The sequence below is a fragment of the Cryptotermes secundus genome, unplaced genomic scaffold (genome assembly GCF_002891405.2).
Source record: "Cryptotermes secundus unplaced genomic scaffold, Csec_1.0 scaffold598, whole genome shotgun sequence".
Taxonomy (NCBI): domain Eukaryota; kingdom Metazoa; phylum Arthropoda; class Insecta; order Blattodea; family Kalotermitidae; genus Cryptotermes; species Cryptotermes secundus.
In genome coordinates, this window is record NW_019723311.1 from 599,170 (window position 1) to 621,915 (window position 22,746).

Here is a 22,746-nt window from a genome sequence, read left to right on the forward strand (position 1 = left end):
AGACACAGCACCGTGTAGGCGCAGGTAATTACATTGTGGACAGACACACCATAGAGACAAAGACAAGTTACAGCCGAGCACTGGAGAAAGAAAACACATTTATACAGAAAAGTGAACAAGGAAGAAAAATGAAGAGAAATACACAAAGAACGCAATAACTAAGAACTACATAACACAAGAATATTAGGATTATGCAGAAATATTATTAACAATTTTAAGGAGAAGATTATAAAATATTGTGACGCTTAGTGCCCTTCCTATGCAACGACTGAGAGATAGGCGGATATATTAGGGACGTCTCTGGGCAACGGCTCGGTAAACACGTTCCCGTTGCTAGGCAGCAGTGCTTAATAATGCAACAGTTGGCCTACAATAATGGAAACGGGGTGTTTCTACGTGGTCCGTGCCGAGATGTTATAAGCAAGGGACACAGTGAGTTGTTATTCTGTTCTTTATGGGGATTTTTGTGTGAAGGGAGGACTTAAGCTGGAGGCAGAGGAATAGCCATTGTCGGAGTCGTTACCAGGAAATGTTTAATAACAAAATGAGAACAGTAGACTGTGTGCTCTAGTGAATTTTAAATTGTGGAAATAGCGGTAGTGTTATAGTTCTTTGTAGTTACGTCCTTTAAATTATCATTAAATCCATTCACTAATCCAAAACCCGTCTATGGTCACACATACTACGTGACAATATGAAAAGGGATCCTCAGAAAAACGTGGTAAGGGGGCATGGACTGGATTCATAAATCTTGGGGTATGTTCCAAATGCAAGTTTTGGGGAACCGGGGGAGCAGGAAATTCTTCACCAGTTGAACAACCATCGGCTTCTCACTGAAGACCCAGCACCACGGAATTAATTTATTAGTTAGAAATCCCTTTGCAATTATGACACTAACAATTAGATATCCATCATCACATGATCACTGTTATCATCACTCTGTCAAGGAGTTGTATGATTTGTTCCTGCTTTGACCGTCTCTTGCACGACAGTCCCTGCTTTCGTCCTCCTCTCGTTCTGAACTTTGTCATTACTCCCAGAGGTCCGACTGCGTTCTATGAATGTTGAAAATCCATTTCCCCATCCAATGAGTCTCAAGACATGTATAAGAATTCACATTTTCATTATTAATTCTGAATCCTAATCCGTGAATGTTGATTGAAAAAAAAAGAAAAAAGAAAAGAAAATTAAGGTTTGCTCTTCACCTTCCAACGGTCACAAGCAGAGTGTGCTCCTTACTGATTTTTGTTTACGTTTATTTAAAAAAAATACTCTCAGCACGGGGGAGCCGAAGTAGCCAAGTCGGTATAGCCATTGGCTACGGGCTGGACGACTGAGGGATCGTAGTTCGAGTTCCGGTAGAATCAAGAATTTTCTCTTCTAAAAATCGTCCAGATTGGCTCTGGGGTCCACACAACCACCTATCCAATAGGTACCGGTGGTAAAGCGGTAGGGGCGTGAAACTGACCATTCACCTCCAGTTAGTGCCGAGGTCAAGAAAATGTGGATCTATAAATCCACTCCCTCATACACCTTCATGGCGTAGTTGAGCACAGGAACATCTTTACCTTCCCTTATTCTGTAAGCGGAAACAAAAATTTCCTTTTTTATATACCTANCGTTGAGCACAGGAACATCTTTACCTTTCCTTATTCTGTAAGCGGAAACAAAAATTTCCTTTTTTATATACCTAACATTAACCAGCCGCTCGCTGTGGTCTCGTAGTCTAAGGCATGGACAGTGTACGCCCGCTCGAAAACTGTGGTCATGGTTCGAATCCTACTCGAGGCATGGATGTTTATGCTGTTCTGTGTGTAGGTAGCGGCCTTGCGACAGGCTGATGCCCCGTTCAAGTAGTCCTACCGACTGTGTATAGGATTAAGAAACTGAGAAGAGGCCAGGGCCCTACAAAGGGCTGTAGAGCCGTAGATAGATAGATACAATTATAACAAAGATTTTCATTGTCAGGTGTAAGAAGGGAATTGGGTAGAGTCTGCGTCTTCTTTGCCGGACTCTCTGCAACTGTCCTTCGAGAAGTCGTCTGCGCAGGTTATATTTAGAGCAATAGCAACGTGTATAAAAGATTCATGAAGACAGTTGTTTACCTTATGAAACGTTACCATCTCCCGGCACACACTCTACAAGCAAATGTTTCATCGGCAGAAAACTGGGATCAACAAAGGCAAACGAGGTTCCACGTTGTGCACATTCTATTTGATTTCCAGAATTCTGAAGAAATTTCAGTCGTGCAGCCCTCAACCGGCTGAGTTCTGTTAGTTCATATAAGATAGGTTAAGGCATTAAGGCAAAAAAGAATTGTGCGAAAAGTTATAAAATACCGTATTTACACATGTATAGGCCGCACATTTTTTGCCAAAAATTCAAGAGGAAAACTGGGGTGCGGCTTATATTCGAAATCACACTTCATTTAAAAAAAATTATATTCATAATTAGTAATACAGGGTGTAATATTCCTCGTAATATTCCAAGAAAATTATTTTTTCTATAATTTCTGTCTGAAAATTGTCCTGTGGCCTATACACACACGCGGCCTATACATACGTAAATACGGTAATAGTTTGAACTTTCCATACATCACAAGTTATCATATCATTTTATTGAGATTATACCTGAAAGGAGCAAAACATGGGCATGACGAAGCAAAAATGAACATTCAGTCTGTTAGAAAAGTTGTTTTAGCGTTCTTCCTCTGTGAGCTAAACAGATCTGTATTAAATAAGATATTGAAAATTTTACTAGTGCCTCTTACACAATAGGCAGTGGTGACATGAACCGTTCCCAGACTACGGCGTGCATGATCATTACATAGAACTGTCCGCAAACAGCGCAGTCGTGAACCCGACCGTAATAACAGGGATTGCTCACGAGAGAAAATTAGCTGTAACGTTCCTTGCTTCAATCGCAGTTAATTATAGTAGAGTCATAGACTTGTATTACGACAAATTTCGTTATTATACATGATTCTTGATGATTTTTCGTCACGAGAGGATGCCAACTCCGAATTTCGGACCACGTACTACGCCATAGATTCGTTTTGCAGCGGCCCACGATTTGTCTGCTTGCAAAACTATTACACTCCAGTCATCTGCGAAGTTGTGTTTAGTATATAGTGAAGGGAAATGTGTGCAGTTAGGAAGAGAAGAGGAAAGGAGGAGAAAAAATGTAGAATGGAAGGAAAACAAGGCGGAAGATAACATGAAATATTAAGAATAAAACTAGGAAGAAGAGTATTACATTTTAAAGTAAGTAATTCAGAGTACTTATGTTACCAGTTTAATGGGGAAACAGTGAAATACCAGATGGACACAGAATTACTGGGGTTTAGGACTTTATCCATCGTCCGGAATTTTAGGTAATAGATGACACGACGTTTTGGAAACTGGATCTGTTTCCTTCTTCAGGTGAGAAAGGACCAGTGATTTAGATTAGCTCTATCTAAGGGGCTCAACTGAGTAGGTGTCTTCCTTTCTCATCTGAAGACGTAAACAGATCCAGTTTCTGAAACGTCGTGTCCTCTATTACCTAAAATTCCGGAAGATGGAAAAAGTCCAAAACCCCAGTAATTCTGTGTGTCATCCACCATGGTCAGAATCCTGTAGAATTTAGCAGATGGACAATTTGTCGCTGAACTGATTCTTGGCGAAGCTATGGCGCTATGCGGAATGTCCTTCGACTCTTCGGCAGTGAACCTCAGACAAACTGGACGCTGTTCATACTCAACAGACTATTTGACTTGAAAAAAGTATTCTGAAGAACTGTGTGACTTCTAGCGACCATACGAAGGACTGTATAATATCATAAAAGTTGTCCCTGTGCTTAACTAATTAAGCACTATGTCATCAGACGTATGGGGGAGTGGATGTATAGATCCACAATTTCTTGACCTCGGCACTAGCTCCCCGGCCGCTTCATCCCCGGGGACAGATCCGACGGTATACCCATTGGATAGGGGGTTGGGTGGACCCCAGAGAATGTCTGGATGATGTGAAAATGAGAAAATTCTTTACTTTAGCGGAACTCGAACTCCGATCCCACAGTCTTCCAACCCGCAGCCAGTTGCTATACCGACTCATATGTAATATCATACTATTTTTTTTATTGCTAGTGGGGTGGGACTAAGTCCCTTGTACTGCGGCCACTTCTGGCCTATTGTACCAGCCCCAGATGATAGGTGAGGGTGATTGTGGAGCAATTGGTGGAATGAAGATTGGCAGGGGAAACCGAAATACTCGGAGAAAACCTGCCCCAGCGCCACTTTGTCCACCACAAATCCCACTTCACCAGACCCGGGATCGACCCCGGGCCTCCGCGGTGGGAAGCCAGAGACTAACCGCGTGAGCTATGGCGCGGCTAAATATCATACTACGTATTCATTGCCTATAGGCTTACAGCTTGACACACAGGACTTGTTCAATCTGTAATATGCTGTAATCTATATTTACACGTCAGGTAAGTTAGCCTACTAGGTAGAACATTCGAAGATTCTCCATAACTTTTTCGTGAGAGAATATTTGCGTTCCTTCATTTATTCGAAATTGTATCATAAGGAAAATATTAACGCCCCTCGATTTTTACCATGTCTCTTTTCAGATCGATTCCTGATTCAGCTAAAAAAAAAAGAGGTAAAGTAAAGCTATCCCTGTACCAGGCNATGAATTAGTTTGTCGTGGATTGGATCTGCACCTGAAGATGGCTCATTGGTGCCGAAACATGTAGTGAGAGTGAAAAGAGGGGATAAATAAATGTATGCACTAGAAGACGGATAAAATAAATCATGGACTTATTCTTAGGTTATTTACTCATACTGACATATCAACTTCAAATAAGCCGAGGTTACTTTGCGAGAGACTGTCGGGGTTCGAATCCAGCCATCAAGTCCACCTAACATCTTCTCTAATGGTTACTGGGAAATTTACCCCGAGAGCAAATTACCCGAAACCTGACTCATGAGACAGGGTTACAGAAGAAAGTGATGTTTATTTGAAGGCAGTGGAAAGTAACTTAAATCGTTGACAGACTCCATTAAACGTAACTATTCACTCAACAATACACATTTTGGTCTTGCCGCTTCACAGAAATATAAGCTTAACACACCTATGCTGCTACCTTTAGCTATGTACCGATACCACAATTGATGTTCAGATATTTAGTCGGTCATCCATGACACAGATTTTCACTGAACTCTTAATGTGTGAAAGCAAAACCTTATGGGAAGGCGCAAATAATCCTGGACGTTGCAGCGCAGTCTCACTGTGTTAGACACGCGAAATAGCACAGGTTTTGCACCGTTGCCATGTTCGTAATTTTTAACATATAAGAATGCTTCAATCAGGATTTGCAGTTATGCTTATAGTTCATTCTCGACCGATAGTTCACGTGACCAACTCCAGTGTTTCATCACTTACGGTAATCAAACCGAAAGCTAAATGCAGATTTCGTGTGGATATGTATCGCTGCTCTACATTCTGCAAAAGATAACCTCAACAAATATTGGAAATAATTCTGATAGTATATTGCTACACGGAGGAGATGGGATGGTGCATCAGTATAGCGACTGACTATGGGCTAGATGACCGAGGGGTCGGTGTTCGAGTCCCGGTAGGGTCAATAATTTTCTCTTCTCCAAGCTGTCCAGACCGACTCTGGGACCCACTCGGATTCCTTTACAATGTGTACTGGGAGCTCTTTCCTTGGGGGCAACGCGGCCGGGTCGTGAAGCTGACCACTCACCTCCAACTAGTGCCGACGTCAAGAAAACGTGGATCTATACATCCACTCCCCCGTACGTTTTCATGGTATCGTGCTTAATGAGTTAAGCACAGGACAACTTTACCCTTACTTTTACTGCTACACGAAATGTTAGGATCCTACATTAAATGACACAAGGTTTTCTCTCGTCACAGACGTTCTCCCGGCTGTCATGTTGGGATTATCTGTGGCACGAAATTAAAGGACAGAGCACCTATAGTGGGCTAATGTTCATAGTAAGTTCTATGAAACCCCGTTAACTGGTTACAGAGCTATTAAAAGGCTAATTTAAACATGGAAGATACGCCGCAAAAAATACAGCCCAAACAAAAGATAATCAATCTGAAGAAAACATCCAGTCGCATGACAAGTTTCAAATGTGATTCTTATCCGAGAAATAACAGTTACGCATTGGCTAAAACCCCATAAAGAGGCAAGCCTGATCATAAAACTTTGCTTTTAGTACTATATATAGCCAGTCTCTGTTTGCTCTGATGTTAGAGGTCACCATTTTGCTGTAGCTTGAGTCACAATCTGCCGGCGGGTGAAAGGTGGCACGGCTTAATGTGCAGTTGTGAAGTTCATCAGTTAAGAGAGCGTACTCACTGCGATAAACGTATATCTCGGATGGGCTCCATTTATTCAATTATAATAAGACATGTGACTACATTATGAGAGGGGACTGTCACTGCAGTGTGTAGTCAGTTGGTACGGAGGCAAGAATCTGGTTTTATGTTTCAGGGGTAAAGTTGCAACCGCTCACTTTAGCTGCCACTTCTTGTAACCGTTGGGCGCCACTTCTTGTGACCGTCCCCTATCTTTATCTTTATATTTATTTATTTATTTATTTGCCCGCTTCGGTAGAACACTTGACTCTTCTCAGGGTTGTGTCACTGTGATAACTGAGGCAACGAGGAAACTGCACATTTAAAGCTAGTCCACTACTAAATAAATATACAAATAAATATAAAGATAGATAGGGGATGGTCATAAGCAGTGGCGCCCAACGGTTACAAGTGGTAGCCAAAGAGCGGTTACAAAGGTAAAAGTAAAAGTAACCTTTTCCTTGCCCGTAGTTAATTAAACACTGCGTCATGAAGACGTATGGGGGAGTGGATGTATAGATCGAACTATTCTTAATCTTGGCGCTAAATGGAAATAAGCAGTGAGCTTAACCGCGTCCACCGCTGCCAGCTTATTCCTGAAGAAAGCATCCGCTTTACCCAACGAATAGGAGGCTGGGTGGGCCCTAAACAGTCTAGACGATGTGGTAAAAGATAAAAGTAAAATTGTTCTTATGCTTAACTAATTAAGCACCACGCCATGAAGGTGTAAGGGGGAGTGGATGTATAGAGCCATATTTTCTTGACATCGGCACTAGTTGGAGGTGAGTGGTCAGCTATACGCCCCGGCCGCTTTAACCCCGAGGAAAAAACCCTTGTACCAGTTGGTTAGGAGGTTGGGTGGGCCCCAGATCCAGTCTGGATGACTTGGAGAGGAGAAAATTCTTGACCCTACCGGGACTCCGAACACTTGGTCGTCCAGCCCGTAGACAGTCGCTATACAGGCCCCAGTGAAATCTCGGTTGGGCTGCCAGATATTTTGACAACATGCTCCTGGTAGCTCTTTCTTGGCCTCTCCACGCAAGTGGCAAAGTAGTGTCCCAGTTAATGATAGTAGTGTCCCAGTTATCTTGCTTCATTCGTGACCTTTCCACGCAGTCCAAATTTAAATATTCGCTTTATAATTAATAAAATGTTAAATTAAATTAACAGAAATTGAATAGTTTAGGAATCGAATCCCAAGAACGACAGTAAGTGGGGGCCTATTGAAAACACAGGCAATCAGAGAGCTCGTATTTCAACGTGTACTTCAACGCCATCTGTGAGCCGTCTGTCTAAAAAATAATGTGGAAGCCTCAACGTCTCACAAGCCTATGGGCCTTCACTGCCTGTTAAATGGATAGCCTTTTCTTTGCCTTAGCTCACATATTTCTTTTCATTCTTTCATATTTCTATTTGTGCCATTGTCATCATCACCAATCATCACCGCTAGGCTTACAGCAACATACGCAAGTCACAATACAAAATCCCTGCACAAAGTTGTTTTAAACATTCTGTTCCTTTTCTCCCTGAAGGCAGTCCGCCTTGCTCGCTTTGTATCGGAATTTCTATTGCTTGTTTCCGGTGGAGGAAACTGACTCCCTCTCTTGGTCACATCCGACATGCGACTCGTCTGACAGCCTACGTTAAGTTCGCCTTCATTGCTCCGCTTGAAGTTACTGCTCGACGGTGAGTTACTTGGTTCCGCGCGCCTCTTGCACAGCAAGCAACGATTTTCAAAATGTCACCATTATTACTGTCTTCTCTTCCTACAGCACTCCCAGTATATTCTTTCTGGCATGTCCGTGGTAGGCCGTCTTCTTTCTGCAATTCCATGCTATTTCTTCCTCCACTTTCAACCTCGCCTTCCGTTTCTTTCTTTCTTCCATTTTCCCTTTCTTTGTTTATCGGCGAATCGATATGAGGGTCCCTTAAGCTTTCTCATGTCTACCGCTTCTTTCGTCTATGAAGCTATGGTAATACCATCAATAGAAAGGTTTCTCATTAGACATTATAATGAGCCAGTTCCATCCACCTGCCACTCTCAGGACCTACTTAGATAAGACTGTGCTTTATAAAAGCACCACGCTATGAAGACGCAATGATAGAACGCCACACAAAGCTAGCTTCCATATTAGAAGAAGCGGCAGCTTTTCTCCCGAGGGAATCTTCCCTTCCCAATGGGTAGTAGAACAAATGGGCGCCACAGACCGTCTGGACGCTGTAGAGAAGAGAAACATTTACTTCCAGTACTGGGAATAGCGACGCCGACACCTCGGTCATTCAGCTGATAGCCTAGTCCCTACATAGACTGTGAGCTATTCAGGCTCTACACATTTTAATATTATCCTCCTCCCTTCTTCTTAGTCTCAAAAGTGTTTTCAAAGTGATTTAACTACAAGAATGCTGTATGCATTCCTTATCTCCCTCTATCCTAGCCTCCTATACACTTCATCATCCCCCAAAAATCAGGTGACCTGTTGAACCACAAAGTTTTTCATTTTGTACTATCCGAGCTCTGAGAGATATCCTTAAGGCAAGAAGTTACACGCATCGAGTACAGAATCGGATGACACAATGGTCAAAAAACAACGATGGAATTTAAAATGGCTTCCGTTAGCTCAAGAGAATCAAAAGGTGAAGCCTGAAGAACCGATTACTGCTTCTACAAGAGGAGACATCCAAAACGAACCGTACACGATACAAAAACATTGCAATTTCATTCACTCCTATATACGAGTATATTGTCATAAACAGTCAGAGTTGCACTTACAATGTTTATTACACAAAATATTTGACATGTATCATATTGAGATAATATCTGTGACTTTGTGTAAGGTCAATCACAATTATTAAGCAGATCTGGTAGATTATAGTAAATATCAAACCTCGAAACGCTCCCAATTATTACGAAGAGTATCAAGTCGCTGCCCCATTCCAAAGCTCGAATAATGTCATACTTTAATTGAGTCATGAATATCGAGCCACTGGGTTCTACAGACAGGTTACACCCCTTTGCTCATGTATTTCTGGCCGTCCCAGACAGCGAGCGGATGCCTACTTGTCACGCAGCCAACAATCCCCTCATTCTTTTGCACCACTTTCACTGCGAGGGCCCTTACAAATGCAACCTATCACTGCAGCTTTCATAATAATCCGTACTTCGTGATTTCAAGCTGTCATCCACTGTTACACTCTCGTCTCGGAAGCTAGAGTTTCTTTCAACTTTGCTCTTCTGAGTAAGAATGTACCAACCACATTCAAATTTCAGCCACAGTAACCGAGCGATAAAGCCGCGCCATAGCTCAAGCGGTTGGTCGCTGGCTTCCCACCGCGGCGGCCCGGGTTCGATCCTGGTCTGGGGAAGTGGGATTTGTGTTGGACAAAGTGGCGATGGGGTAGGTTTTTCTCCTAGTACTTCGGTTTCCCCTGCCAATCTTCATTCCACCAAATTCTCCATCATCATAATAACCCGGGGCAGGTACAATAGGCCAACTGGACTCCACCCCCCAATAAGCGAATTTAAAAAGAACTGAGCGATAACGCTCTAGACTCGTATCAGGGAGGTCCTTAGTTCGAAACTAGGCAGCGACACAGGCTATCCCGAATATTTCATTGTTTCCTTCAGTTCCTCCAGGTATATACCGGTACAGTTCCTCAGTCAGACCACGACAGCCTCTTTCGAATCACTTTGAGATCACTATTCATCTCTCAACATACCATCCGAAGATATGTTGTTTCCACACTGAAAAAGGTCATTATATTATTCAAGGGAAGAGAGAGACTTAACTACATCTCTCTCATTAAGTCTGGTGCTTCTACATTTGAAAGCAGTTTCTCAATCCGAGAAGGAAAACAACGAGCGAGAATTGTATAAATTGCACTTACGCGTTATTTATGTACCTCAACCTCAAGCGAGAGATCCAACCACACGCAACATTGATATTCGCAAGATACCGGTGTTCTATATTTTTAAGCGAGTTCTCTGTCTTTTTCCTGCTGCTCCAACTTTGGAGCATAGAGAATCCGTGAAACGCTTTGTTTCACTTCAGTTTCTTAATCCTAAGACATTCAGTAGGACTCCTTGGACGTCGTAATGTCGTTACCGAAACAAACAGAGAATAAACGCAGGCAGACATCCATGTATTGATCGGCGTTCGAAATTACGATCCCTGTACTCCAGCGAGTGAAGACAGTTCATGTCCTAGGGTGGCCGCACAACAGCTGCGTCAAGACAAGCATCAAGACATGAGACAAAAGACTCAGTCTTGCTTCATTCGTGATTCATCAGCATGAAGCTGACGTCAGCATCACGACTCAGACTAGTGTGTGGCGGTTTTCATAATCTCATTCGTTTCAACTGTGCTCATTTCTTTCCGTCATGTCGCAGACTTCGTATCTTGAGTGTTACATGTCAAGTCGCATGCCCGTGTGCGGCCTACCTTAGACAGCGCGGCCACTGTGAACGGCTTAAGAGAGCCCTAGGTTGATTACATTAGAAGCTGGAACCAGAACAAATATTCTCCGATTTCTTTTACCTAAATGTTTGTTTCGGATAATTTACTCTCCACACATCTTGTTTGGTTTGGCTCGCCCAGAATTCACATTAACACCTCGAGATTCAAGAAATCCGAACATTCGTGGTGTGTATAACGTAAGTCTGCTTTATATTCGCGCAATTCTGGTCTCGCAAATGCGTGTTTACCGCCACAATATGGTAGGTTGGTACAGAGGTGCGGCGCCCACAGCAAAACAAATCACAGATCATCAGGTTTCTCAGCGAACAACCCCTCTCTCGGTCAGTCCCGACCCACTTTAGTTGTTCTCTTTGGAAGATTCGAATTGATTTCACCGCCGTCTTATAATAACAATAACAATAACAATAATAATAATAATAATAATAATAATACAGTTTTCATCATCATCACTAATACGAGTACATACATAATGTAGACTGTTGTGGCGTGCCGCGAAAAAGCCAGAATGGATTAGGAGATCAGGGTTGATTTCCTAGGCAACGACCAGCGTTCCCGCTACAACGGTTAGGAATCGGAACGCATCCATTACTACACAACGGCTAGCAATTCCTAGGCAGCGAAGTCTAGGAAATCGCTGCCCCGGATATGAAAATGTAGCAGTTGAGTTTCCACAGTTACACACGAATTGTTGATGCAGACACGTATTCCATTGTTCGTTACGTAATATCGAGCGGAATTCACCCTTCAACAAGGAATTCCCTGTTGTGGTCAGCAATGTTCTTTTGTACTGAACAGTATCCTGAATCGAATATCTTACTGAATGCCTCCTGATTAAACTGAGAATTTCGTTGTTTTACTCAATATAGCAAGGCAAATTATAGAACAATACCTTAAAATAAACTACTACAAATATAATCGACTCCATGATTTCAGTCCGCAAGCGAACCATACCGACCGAGCGACCGCCGCTTGTCGGCGAATCTTAGTGCCAACTTTTGCGGATAGAGGGTGTCGTGTGGTCAGCGCAACGAATCCCCACGGCCGTTAATTTCGGTTTTCTAGACCGGAGCCGCTATTTCCTTGAAATAGCTCCTCAATTATCATCACGAGGCTGAGTGGACCCCGTTCCAGACCCACTACTTCTCCGAAAAATCTGGTAGCGCCGACAATCGAACCCGGACCTTTGGATCTGTAGCCAAGAACAAATATAATCGACATCCATTGAAATTAATAAACACCTAGGTAAATCTACGGTTTAGCTGTTGACTAGACACATCAATTAAATTCTGATACTTCATAGACTGCATCCTGTTGTGTATATAATATATAATTGTTTATATTGCGACCTTCAACACAACAGGTAATGTGGTAATATCTTCAATAAAGACAATAGGTATTGGTATCTTATGTGTTTAATATAAACGTAACCGTGTTACATGTTTCGAGCATATAATTAGGTCATCACCAGGCAATTGTGAACATAAATCAAGTGATTAAAATGTTGGTTATAATATGGATCCGTATTCTTGGAACTGATTGCTGCGTGGCTAGCAGAGCGAGGAAATAAAGTGCAAGTAAGTGTGTCAATTATTGTCTTCACTGCAATGTTAGCACAGACCAGACAATCTGGATTTATCAAGTGCCACCTAGCCGGGTGCCATGTTCTCGTCAGATATGCAGAAATAATGGCACAAGGCCAAGTGTTTAGCTCACAGAAAAATCCACATTTCTGCATCCCGAAATGCATTCGAAGTGCGAAGGAACGGAGCCAGTGTGTGACAAACAGCTTCACAAATGAAGATCCAATTAGAATCACAACTGAAAGAGGTTTCCACTTGGTTGCCTTTCAGTTTGTTCGTGGATGACAAACCATTACAAATGAGTGCTTAATAATCCTACTTCATTTTCTGGAAGTCTCGGGTTCAAATCTTGTTACTAAAACGTCTGTCCTTATATTTTCTTTAGTTTTCTTCAGTTCCTTCGGGCATGTAGTGGGACGGTCCTTTAAACAGGACACAGCCACTTCCTTTCATATTCGCATTTATAGCAACTTTACTACGTAATCCAGTGAGTCCATAAACTGTGGTGAAACAATTTTTTTTTCTGTGGCCCTACAGCCCCAATTTGGGCCTAGGCCTACCGCCATGAAACTCTCCGTTTCACTTCGGTTTACTAGATCTTACACATGCGATAGGACTCCTTGGGCGAGTGATCAGCTCGTCGCAAGGCCTCTACCTCTAGACAAACACAGAAAAACGCACACTAACATCCATGCCCTGAGTGGGATTCGAACCCACGATCCCGGCTTCCGAACGAGCGAAGACAGTGCATGCCTTAGACCGCTCGGCTACCGTGACCGGCGGTGAAACAATAAAAATCAACAATTTAGGTCATTCTACTGTCAATGCAATTTTTCGATATTCATTAAAGGATGGTTTGATAAATGAATTAGTTCGACGGGATGATTATGAGTTTCGAACATATGTATACATACATATCCCGTCATGCAAACTATGTAAACAATATTTTCGAGTATGTTAACAACTACACACATGGTGGCGGGATGTAAACTTGAGTTTACATGCGAGACATTTCAAGGAGCTGCACTCTGCACTACTGGTTATCACACCAATGATTCGCTGAACTTTATAATTATTAATTTATTCTTCTTACGTACTCGCCATCCTGACAAGCATTTGAAAGACAGTAGAAGTCATATATTATTCCTAGAATTCTTGTTCTCCATGTGATATATGGTATCTAAGAGAAGCAAACTCTGACCATGATACATGACAGTAAGTGATTGTAGTAAAGTATGGAAAGTTTCACGTTTGGAACTGTAAAAATCAATGGCTGATATCACACATCTATCCAGTGTAAAGTCTGGAAAACAGCTTCAGTCCATCGCAGCAGCACAACAGCGACACGTGTAGCTAACTGAACTCTTCTAGGTGGGAAAACGAATGGATATAAACTTTTATAAAAAGCCATATATCCCCCTGCAAATGATTGCCAAATTAATATATGGGATGGTGTAGAACATTACAAGCGTTAAGTGGCCACGAGATTGTTTTAAATTGACGAACTTATGGGGAAGGGAAACACCATTAGACTAGAGCAGTCACTGAACCAGTTCAGTTCCTCTCAGTCAGTGGGTCGGGGACCCATGTCGACACGTCAAAAGAAATATCTTTTATGATTATTGGTGGAGTTCGCGGGGCATTCTTAGACTTCATATTTTTCAGAACGGATGTAACCAGAGGAACAGAAACGTTCACATGGATTTCGGCAAATAAATGAACAAAAACTAGCTCAGAAGGCCCATGTACTGAAAGTTGTAAATAAATAAATATGTACAAAATATGATTTTACTTGATTTTGACCCATGTTATTCGAATGGGCCAAGACTTGAACATTATTCAGTACACCCCGCTTAGAATCCGGTTCAAGGCATATATAGATTTCTGTGTGTTATTCCGTAAATCTAGCAATGAAGGAGGTTTGGAATGCATTGACTCCTAAACAAGGAGTCGTTCTATGTGTGTCTTACAGACTGTCACGCATGACTGACCAGAATATCTGGTCCGTGCAGTAAGAAGACTAAAAGGGACACTAGAAAGACAAAGCGGTAGATGTGAGGTGAAAAAAGAGAGGAAAATTGAGGAAGTTGAGGAGAGAAACAAAAATATAGAGAGAGATGGGAAAGAATGAGAAGTCGAATAAGAAGAAAAGGGAAAAGAAGAAAGATAAGAAAAGAAAGATAACACGAAAATGAAATCAGAAAATGAAAAAGAAGGCAGAAGAGGGAAGTGATTAGTAGACATAATTTTCTAAAATGGAATTATAAGATTTGGGGTTATCACAGCAGTGGTTATGAAAGAGTTCTAATCTAATGAAAGAAAATTGACGTTTCGGAGGAACATGTCACCTTAACTTTCAGAGTCGAAGGATATGCCAACAAGAAACTACTCGTAGTACGAAGCAGGTAACAAGCAGAGCTACTACATGGCATCACGTTCCACAGATAGAACTCCTATTTAAAACTGACTTTTTTTTTTCTGAATCTAAAGGTTACGTAGTTGGTTGAGGCACTATGCTACAAGCCGGAAGGTCTCGGATTCAAGTCCCGATGAGATCATTTTTTTTTCAGTTGACCTAATCCTTCCAGCCGCACTGTGGCCCTGGGGCCGACTCAACCTCTAACAGAGATGAGTACCTGGAATATTCTTGGGGGTAAAGGGCGGCCGGCGCGTAGGGCTGACAACCTTGCCGCCATCTATGAGCCGATTATCTAGAAAATGTGGGAACCTCAACATCTCACAACCCTATGGGCCTCCACGGCCTGTTACAGGGTTAGCTTTACTTTAGTTTCTACTTAAAGGTTAAAAACCAGTGGGGTTATTAAAAGAAGCTTTATTTCGAGATTATATGAGTGTTAGTTCTCTACGATGGTAAAAAAATACTTAATTTGTTCGCCTCCCTTCAAATACTTCAGAACACAGCATTTTAAAATAAAAAAAAAAATCTTTTTAGTTTCTCTCAGCATGAAACTGCAATAAATTGTGCCCACGCATTGGTTTCACACAAGACAGTTGCATATAAGAGCCACACATCAGTCTCATATAAAACTAATATAAATGCGCAAGACATTTGCTACTACATAAAGATAATATGTGATACTGCAAGCAGTAACATAATGAGTAGTGATCTTCCTGAATTTTGGTAATGTGTTGGCCCTTCAACCGAAACACGGCAGAAAAAATAGCTACATTGGCGTCATTTCAGAAACCAAGGTCAGTGGACCATGAAAACACTAGCAGTCTTGAATATACTGGCTACGGGTCTGTATCAAACCCAGGCAAGTTTCTTTCGTCACGCGTCTGAGACAGTTGAAATGTAACCTGCAAGCAGGAGGTTCGTAAATCGTATCTAGAGGAAATTTATTTGAAACTCTTCACCAAGCAGGCTGGTATAGTGGTAACGATCCACTTCTAAACTCGAACATGTTAAAAGTTATCTTGATTGAGGTTATGTATGGTGTTACGCAGTCCAAGTAAAGTCCCAGTCGAAGTATTAACTTGAAATAGGCCACGACTCTTTGTTTCCAAATTCATATATACTCGTCATTTTCAGTTGATTATGTAAAAACCTGGACTATGAACCACATATTAAACACACAGTGTAATTGTAGACGTCACACCTGTAAAAGTAAGTAAAGGTATCCCCGTAACAGACCGTGGAAGCCCATAGGGTTGTGAGATGTTGAGGCTCCCACATTTTCTAGACAATCGGCTCATAGATGGCGGTAAGATTATCAGCCTTACGCGCCGGCCGCCCTTTACCCCCAAGAATATTCCAAGAATATTTCTGGTACTCATTTCTGTTAGAGGCTGAGTGGACACCAGGACCATAGTGCAGCTGGAAGGATTAGGTCAATTGAAAAATCCACCTCATCGGTATTTGATCCCGCGACCTTGCGGCTTGTAGCATAGTGCCTCAACCAACTACGCTACCGCGTGCCTCAGATGGCACACCAGTAGGCCTACATAAAGTTAAAAAAGTAAAATTGTTCCTATGCTTAACTAATTAAGCGCTACGCCATGAAGACGTACGGGGGAATGGATTGATAGATCCACGTATTCTTGACCTTGGTACTAGTTGGAGAGAAGCCATCAGCTTCACTCCCCAACCGCTTTACCCCCGAGGCAAGAACCCCCGGCACCCAGTGGATAGGAGGCTGGGTGGCCCAAGAACCGTTCTTGACGCCCTGGAAAGGAGAAAATTTTTGCACCATACAGGGACTCGAACTCCTACCCCTCGGACCTCCAGCCCATAGCGCAGTCGCTATCCCGACTCCTCCTGTGAACTGCATAGATCTCATAAATTTAGTTCTCTATATTAACCTGCTTTATACATCACTGGCAGAGATGTCAAGATCATGAAGTGGAATTTGGAAAACACAGATGAAGAGGAGACGCTGAATATTAATATCAGTAACGTTTGTTGGTCCGGATAAAAATTCGAATCGTGTACTTACACAATTCAAATCAGTACTAATTTCTACCCACTTACAATTCATACTAGTTTTCCTTCTACTAAAAGTGTAAGATGTGAACGGAGAAGTTCATGGAGGTAGGCCTAGGCCTACTGGGGCTGTAGTGCCAAGGAAAAAAAAGTGTAAGATATGGAACTACAGCTCCTCAGCAACGTGAAGCGTGATTTGTCTGACAGTACTGCTTGTTCACTTCTTTACCAAATGCATGGGCCATAAAGCGTCGGTCGACATGTTAGAGAGAATATTGAAGGAAACGGCTGTAGGTTACTTTCACATTCCCGGACTCTGAGAAGAAGGGCTGAGGAAAATCACTATAAACTCAGTAGAATAAGCCGTAAATCGGCTGGCATGAATCTCCAAAGTTCAAAATAGGAGTGACAATCACTATACAACATACTGATCGGTTTACGTTTGTTATTTTTTACATTAAATGTTGCTTGTCAGTTTACATAACGATGTTTTCTTACATATGCAGATCATACAACGTTGGATGATACGATGATTATATGTGTTTAATAGAAAGAATGTAAAAGACAGCGGTCATGGTCTATTTAAGAAACCATTCAAACATTCACCTGGAAGGACTGATGAGGGTCACCGATTTCCGGCCCAAGACAGAAAACGAGAATTCACGCCTTTGCGATATAATGATGGATGTTAAACGGAAGATGGACATGCAATGGCGTACACTTTAAAAACAACCAAGATGTCCTCCTATTATGACAGACTGAATCTTGACCATTCTCTCGTGACGCTGGTAACCTCAGCGAAAATATATCTTGTTAGAGAGACCGACGCCTTGAGTGAACTGGAGCGATCTAATGTCAGAGATATAAACATTGCAACCGTGACCATTCTTCCTTATATCTGGCTGGAACACGCTATAAACATGTTCAGAAATCTATTAATAACAAAGCGACTAGCGGCTGGTCACCCAGTATTACGACGGATTTTTCAAAATACTGTCCACCTTTGCCAGCCGTATTTAATGAGGAGCTTCATAACTTGTACAATTCTCCGAGTAAAATTAGAATGATCAAGTCAAGGAGGATGAGGTGGGCAGGTCATGTAGCACGATTGGGGAGACGAGGAATGCGTATAGGATATTGGTGGTAAAGCCAGAAGGAAAGAGACTACAGGGAAGACCAAGGGGTAGGTGGGTGGACAATATTAGAATGGATCTTAGAGAGATAGGTGGGATGGTATGGATTGGATAGATCTGGCTCAGGATAGGGACCAGTGGAGGGTTATTGTGAACACGGTAATGAATCTTCGGGTTCCATAAAATGCTGGGAAATTCTTGAGTAGCTGCAGAATTGGCGGCTCCTCCAGAAGAGCTCAGCTCCATGAGTAAGTAAGTAAGTGTATAGACTGTAGTCATATTTTAATTTAATGGCTATAGTTTTTAAATTAAAAATTTAAATTTGCTTGTCTCGTGACTTGTCATATCGTCCACATTACTCGCGAACATAGCGAGTCACACGAGCACGAGTAATGTGGACGCGCCTTAAGATTTTAGTCAGAAAGCCAGAAAGGAAGAGGCCATTTAGGGGAAGGTTTAGATTGGAGGATGATACAAAAATTAGATCTTAGAGAAATTAGCTGTGCCATCAGCTTATTGTCATTTGCAAGAGTTCAAATCGCTGTGTTAATAGGGTAGAGAATTCAGCCAGTCTGCATGACGCACGTACAAAGTATTCTAAACACTTGTTTCAAGTGATACTCACGTAACTCCTGTAAGAAGACATGTCCACACAGTCGTCAACAGTGTCATGGACCTTATCTGTCTCTCATTTTCCAGACAAAACTACATCACATTAATGCCCCAGGATCTTCCGCATAACTCCACAGTCAAATTAAGTTTCTCACTTATCGGTGTACAATATTCTCGTAGGTTTGTGTTTCAAATCTTATAACAGTCTACATTGATGTACCTGCCAAATTCAGAGTAAAAAAATCACATTTTGTTGATGACCTACTGATAACCTATTAAAATTTTTCAAAAACACAATAGTGGTGTTCATATTTTAGTGTTTTCAGTCCCTGGAGATCAAATCGCTTGTGAATATTTTCGCAGATTTGTCACAATATCAAACTGTACTTCACAACAGTTCATGATGAAGATGCACCGGATTTCGTGTAGGTTTATACCCTATAAACCTCACGAAGGAACATTTTCATCCCTCATCACAAGCGACGCACAAAATCACAGGCCACCAAAGTCTGCGCTCGTCTGTACGAAGTGTTACCACTGCATGGACTCCGCCATCCTTCCGTCTCTGTTATCCCGAGCAGAAACGGCAGAGCCGATGTTGTGCAGTGTGTGTTGGAAATTAGCCCACTCCGACCGACGGCAAGCCCAGGGGTAAAGTTTAGGTCGATGCTGTTGGCTAGTAATGCAGAGAGCGCCCATGTAGCCACATGTCCCTATTTTAAGATCTGTTCTCTGCGGCACCGCCATGTGAGATAGCCGGTCGGTGAGACACACGAGTGCCGCTCCTACAGAGGGGTGACCGTTCTCATATCCGGGCCTTTAAACCGGAGCACTAACCCTTGCCAGCGTAGCAACCTCAACTACTTCGTAGGCCTGTTCCCATGTATCTCATTCATCAATGGCTCTACACCGCGCCATAGCTCAAGCGGTTAGTTGCTGGCTTTCCACCGCGGAGGCCCGGGTTCGATCCCGGTCTGGGGAAGTGGGATTTGTGGTAGACAAAATGGCGCTGGTGCAGATTTTTTCCGAGTACTTTGGTTCCCCTGCCAATCTTCATTCCACCAAATTCTCCATCATCATAATCACCCTGGGTAGGTGTAATAGGCCAATTAATGTCCGCCGTGCTGAATGGACTCAGCTGTACTTCACCCCCAAATAAGCCAAAAAATGGCTCTACAGTCCTTTGTTGGGCCCTGGCCTCTTCTTCATTTTTGTAATCTCTTTTACACAGACGGTAGGATTCCCTCAACCGTCGCAAGGACAACATAAACACAGAATAAACGCACACACAAACATTCATGCCTTAATTGAGATTCGAACCCACGATCTCACATTTCGAGCGAGTGAAGGCAGTTCATGTCTTAGAATGCGCGGCCACTGTACTCGACTCCCACACACCTAACAGCATCATTTTCTTGTGATCATTCGAAGTGACAGGATATCTTAAATTCAGTCTTAAAGGAACTGAATTAGCAATTGATGCGGACATGTATGAGATTCATTCGGAATCTCTTATTTTACTATCTCACGTCTGAGAGCGTTAAGTTTTTTTTTTTATTGCTAGTGATGTGGGACTAAGTCCCTTGTACTGCGGCCACTTCTGGCCTATTGTGCCAGCCCGAGATGATAGGTGAGGGTGTTTGTGGAACAACTGGTGGAATGAAGATTGGCAGGGGAAACCGAAGTAATCGGAGAAAACCTGCCTCAGCGCCACTTTGTCCACCATAAATCCCACTTGACGAGACCCGGGATCGAACCCAGGCCGCCGCGGTGGAAAGCCAGCGACTAACAGCTTGAGCTATGGCGCGGTCTGAGTGTTAAGATTAAAATATAACTTTATTTTTACCTGTTGTTTAATATGGGTGTCAATCTTGGTTTATTACGTTAAAGCTAGAACATAGTTTGTTAATTTGTTCGTAAGCCTAATTTTGTTGCTGTCATTTTTAAATGGCGTATTGCCTATTAATCAGCGTTTTCGAATTCCATGTCATTGATTTCTTTATGATGATAGTATCGGAGTATTTCACTATTTCCTTCGCGATATTAGTGAATACTTCTGCTACACAATTACCACAGACTATATAAAAATATAGACATTGCCAATTGGCATGCTTCAGTAGAGTTAAGTGGAGATAAATAAAAGTGAAAACCTGATGCTTTTTTTTACGTCTCAACTCTGCGCGCAAAAGAGACAAATTTTAAACGTGTAACATACCAGCTTGCAAGAATATGTGACTTTGACATTTCCTTTAAATGCACTCATCTCTTCAGTGGCGGAGTCGGGATAGTTCAGTCGGTATAACGACGGGCTACGGGATGGACCGTACAGGTTCGATTACCGTCAAGGCAAATTTCTCTCTCTCGGCAGCGTCCAGGCGAGCTCTGGTGCCCACACAGCCTCCTATACAATGGGTATCGGGGTAGATTTCTCAGGAGGTAAGGCGGCCAGAGGGTGAAGATGACAATTGACCTCCATCTAGTACCGAGGTCAATAATGGTGGAGCTATACGTCCACTCCCTCATACGTCTTCATAGCGTGGTGCTTAATTGATCACGCACAGGGAAATTTTACCTTTACCTTCACTACCTGCTGAGTGGATTTCCGACTCCAGCAAGAAATAAGCATAGAACCAAGGCTATATTCGATTATCAGAGTTACAAGCAGACATATAATTTTAAATCATAAAGCCTACAGTACCACCGTCTTCATTGTTACAGCCCATCAAGAAATCAACCATATAATGAAAACATTGAACACAGAATATAATATGTATGTCACATGAGAAAAATTAAAGCGGAAAATAATTGTCTAGGTTTATCTCTAAGTAAACTTAACACAACAGGATTAGATAAATATATGCATAAAGCCAGCTGAAATTTTACAGGAAATCTCTTGCAGACTGGCCGGTGTTCAACCTGACTCACGAGAGAACACCTCACAACTGATACTGCTCTGGGCATTCCCAAGCCGTCAAGGGACGGTGGCGCTACTTAAAAATAAATTTACATACTGCTATCCCATGACTTTTGGCACTTGAGTGTATAACTGCTTGGTTAGTCTCCACAGGTTTCACTGTGGTACATTCTTATACAGTGCGCTACGATGTACACTGAGCGGTGTTCTAAGAAAGGGAACATAACAGGAAAAACATGTACACTAAATGAAGCTGCCGTCTAGAACTAAGACAGACGCCCCAGTACCGACTCAAGCATACATTTTACTGCCGCTTGCTATTACAATATTCTGATCCTATTCGTGACTACTATAAACTCTAATTGCTAACATACATAACGACAGAATAGTAAACGTTACAAGTTAGGTTTCAAATATTCTAACGCAAAAGCAAACATCGAGGAAGGCGAAGGTAAAAAGGTAAAGTTGTCCCTGTGCTTAACTAATTAAGCACTACGCCATGAAAATGTATGGGGGAGTGGATGTATAGTTCCATGTTTTCTTGACCTCGGAACTAGTTGGAGGTGAGTAATATCGGAAAAAATTGTATTAAACATATTATTTTGGCATACTTAAGATAATTCCCATAAAAATCAAAGACATCCAATCAAAAAAAAAGTCATAACTATTCTACTAGAATTTAATGTAATAATCTCCCACTCAATAAAATAAACCAAGTCATTCAACACGAAATAAAGCCCACCAACAAATAAAAATACACCAGCACAAAACAGAAAAACAAAACTAATAAAGCAAATAGATAAATAAAACATAAGCCTAAGGCAACATCACACCATGACATCCAAAAGCTTCTACTCTGAGCTGTTCTGAAATACGACGAGAGAACGATTTCAGTTTTTCGGACCCCTGGTCCACGCGAGTAACAACTTCGCAGTCAAGAAGCTTAGCTTTTGTCTGTCTCCCATCCGCAGCCACCTTTTGTTCATCACGTAACACGAAATGTATGTGAACTGCAAACACAAAGAGACCGGATACTGGGCCTGAGCATTCAGAAGCAATAGGACCCGAGGCTTTTCTGCCACGGGCGAACAGTTAGACTGATGTAAGAGGTCCATGCAATACAATTGTCACTATAATTTGAAAGAAACGAAGCAAATAAAAATTAGAGGAAATGAAGAAAGCAGTCTTCTGGGATTTGGCACCGTGTATAAGTG

At 42.1% G+C, this 22,746-nt stretch overlaps 1 protein-coding gene across 1 annotated transcript in view; it reads right to left on the reverse strand.

The window, feature by feature from the left end:
- Positions 1–19,230, reverse strand: part of LOC111861799 — a 325,084-nt gene extending 305,854 nt beyond the window's left edge. Inside the window, exon 1 of the mRNA XM_033750460.1 lies at positions 18,632–19,230. Coding sequence (XP_033606351.1) covers positions 18,632–18,652 — 21 coding nt within the window. The 5' untranslated portion in view covers positions 18,653–19,230. The remainder of the gene's footprint in view (positions 1–18,631) is intronic.
- Between the last annotated feature and the right edge of the window lie 3,516 nt (positions 19,231–22,746).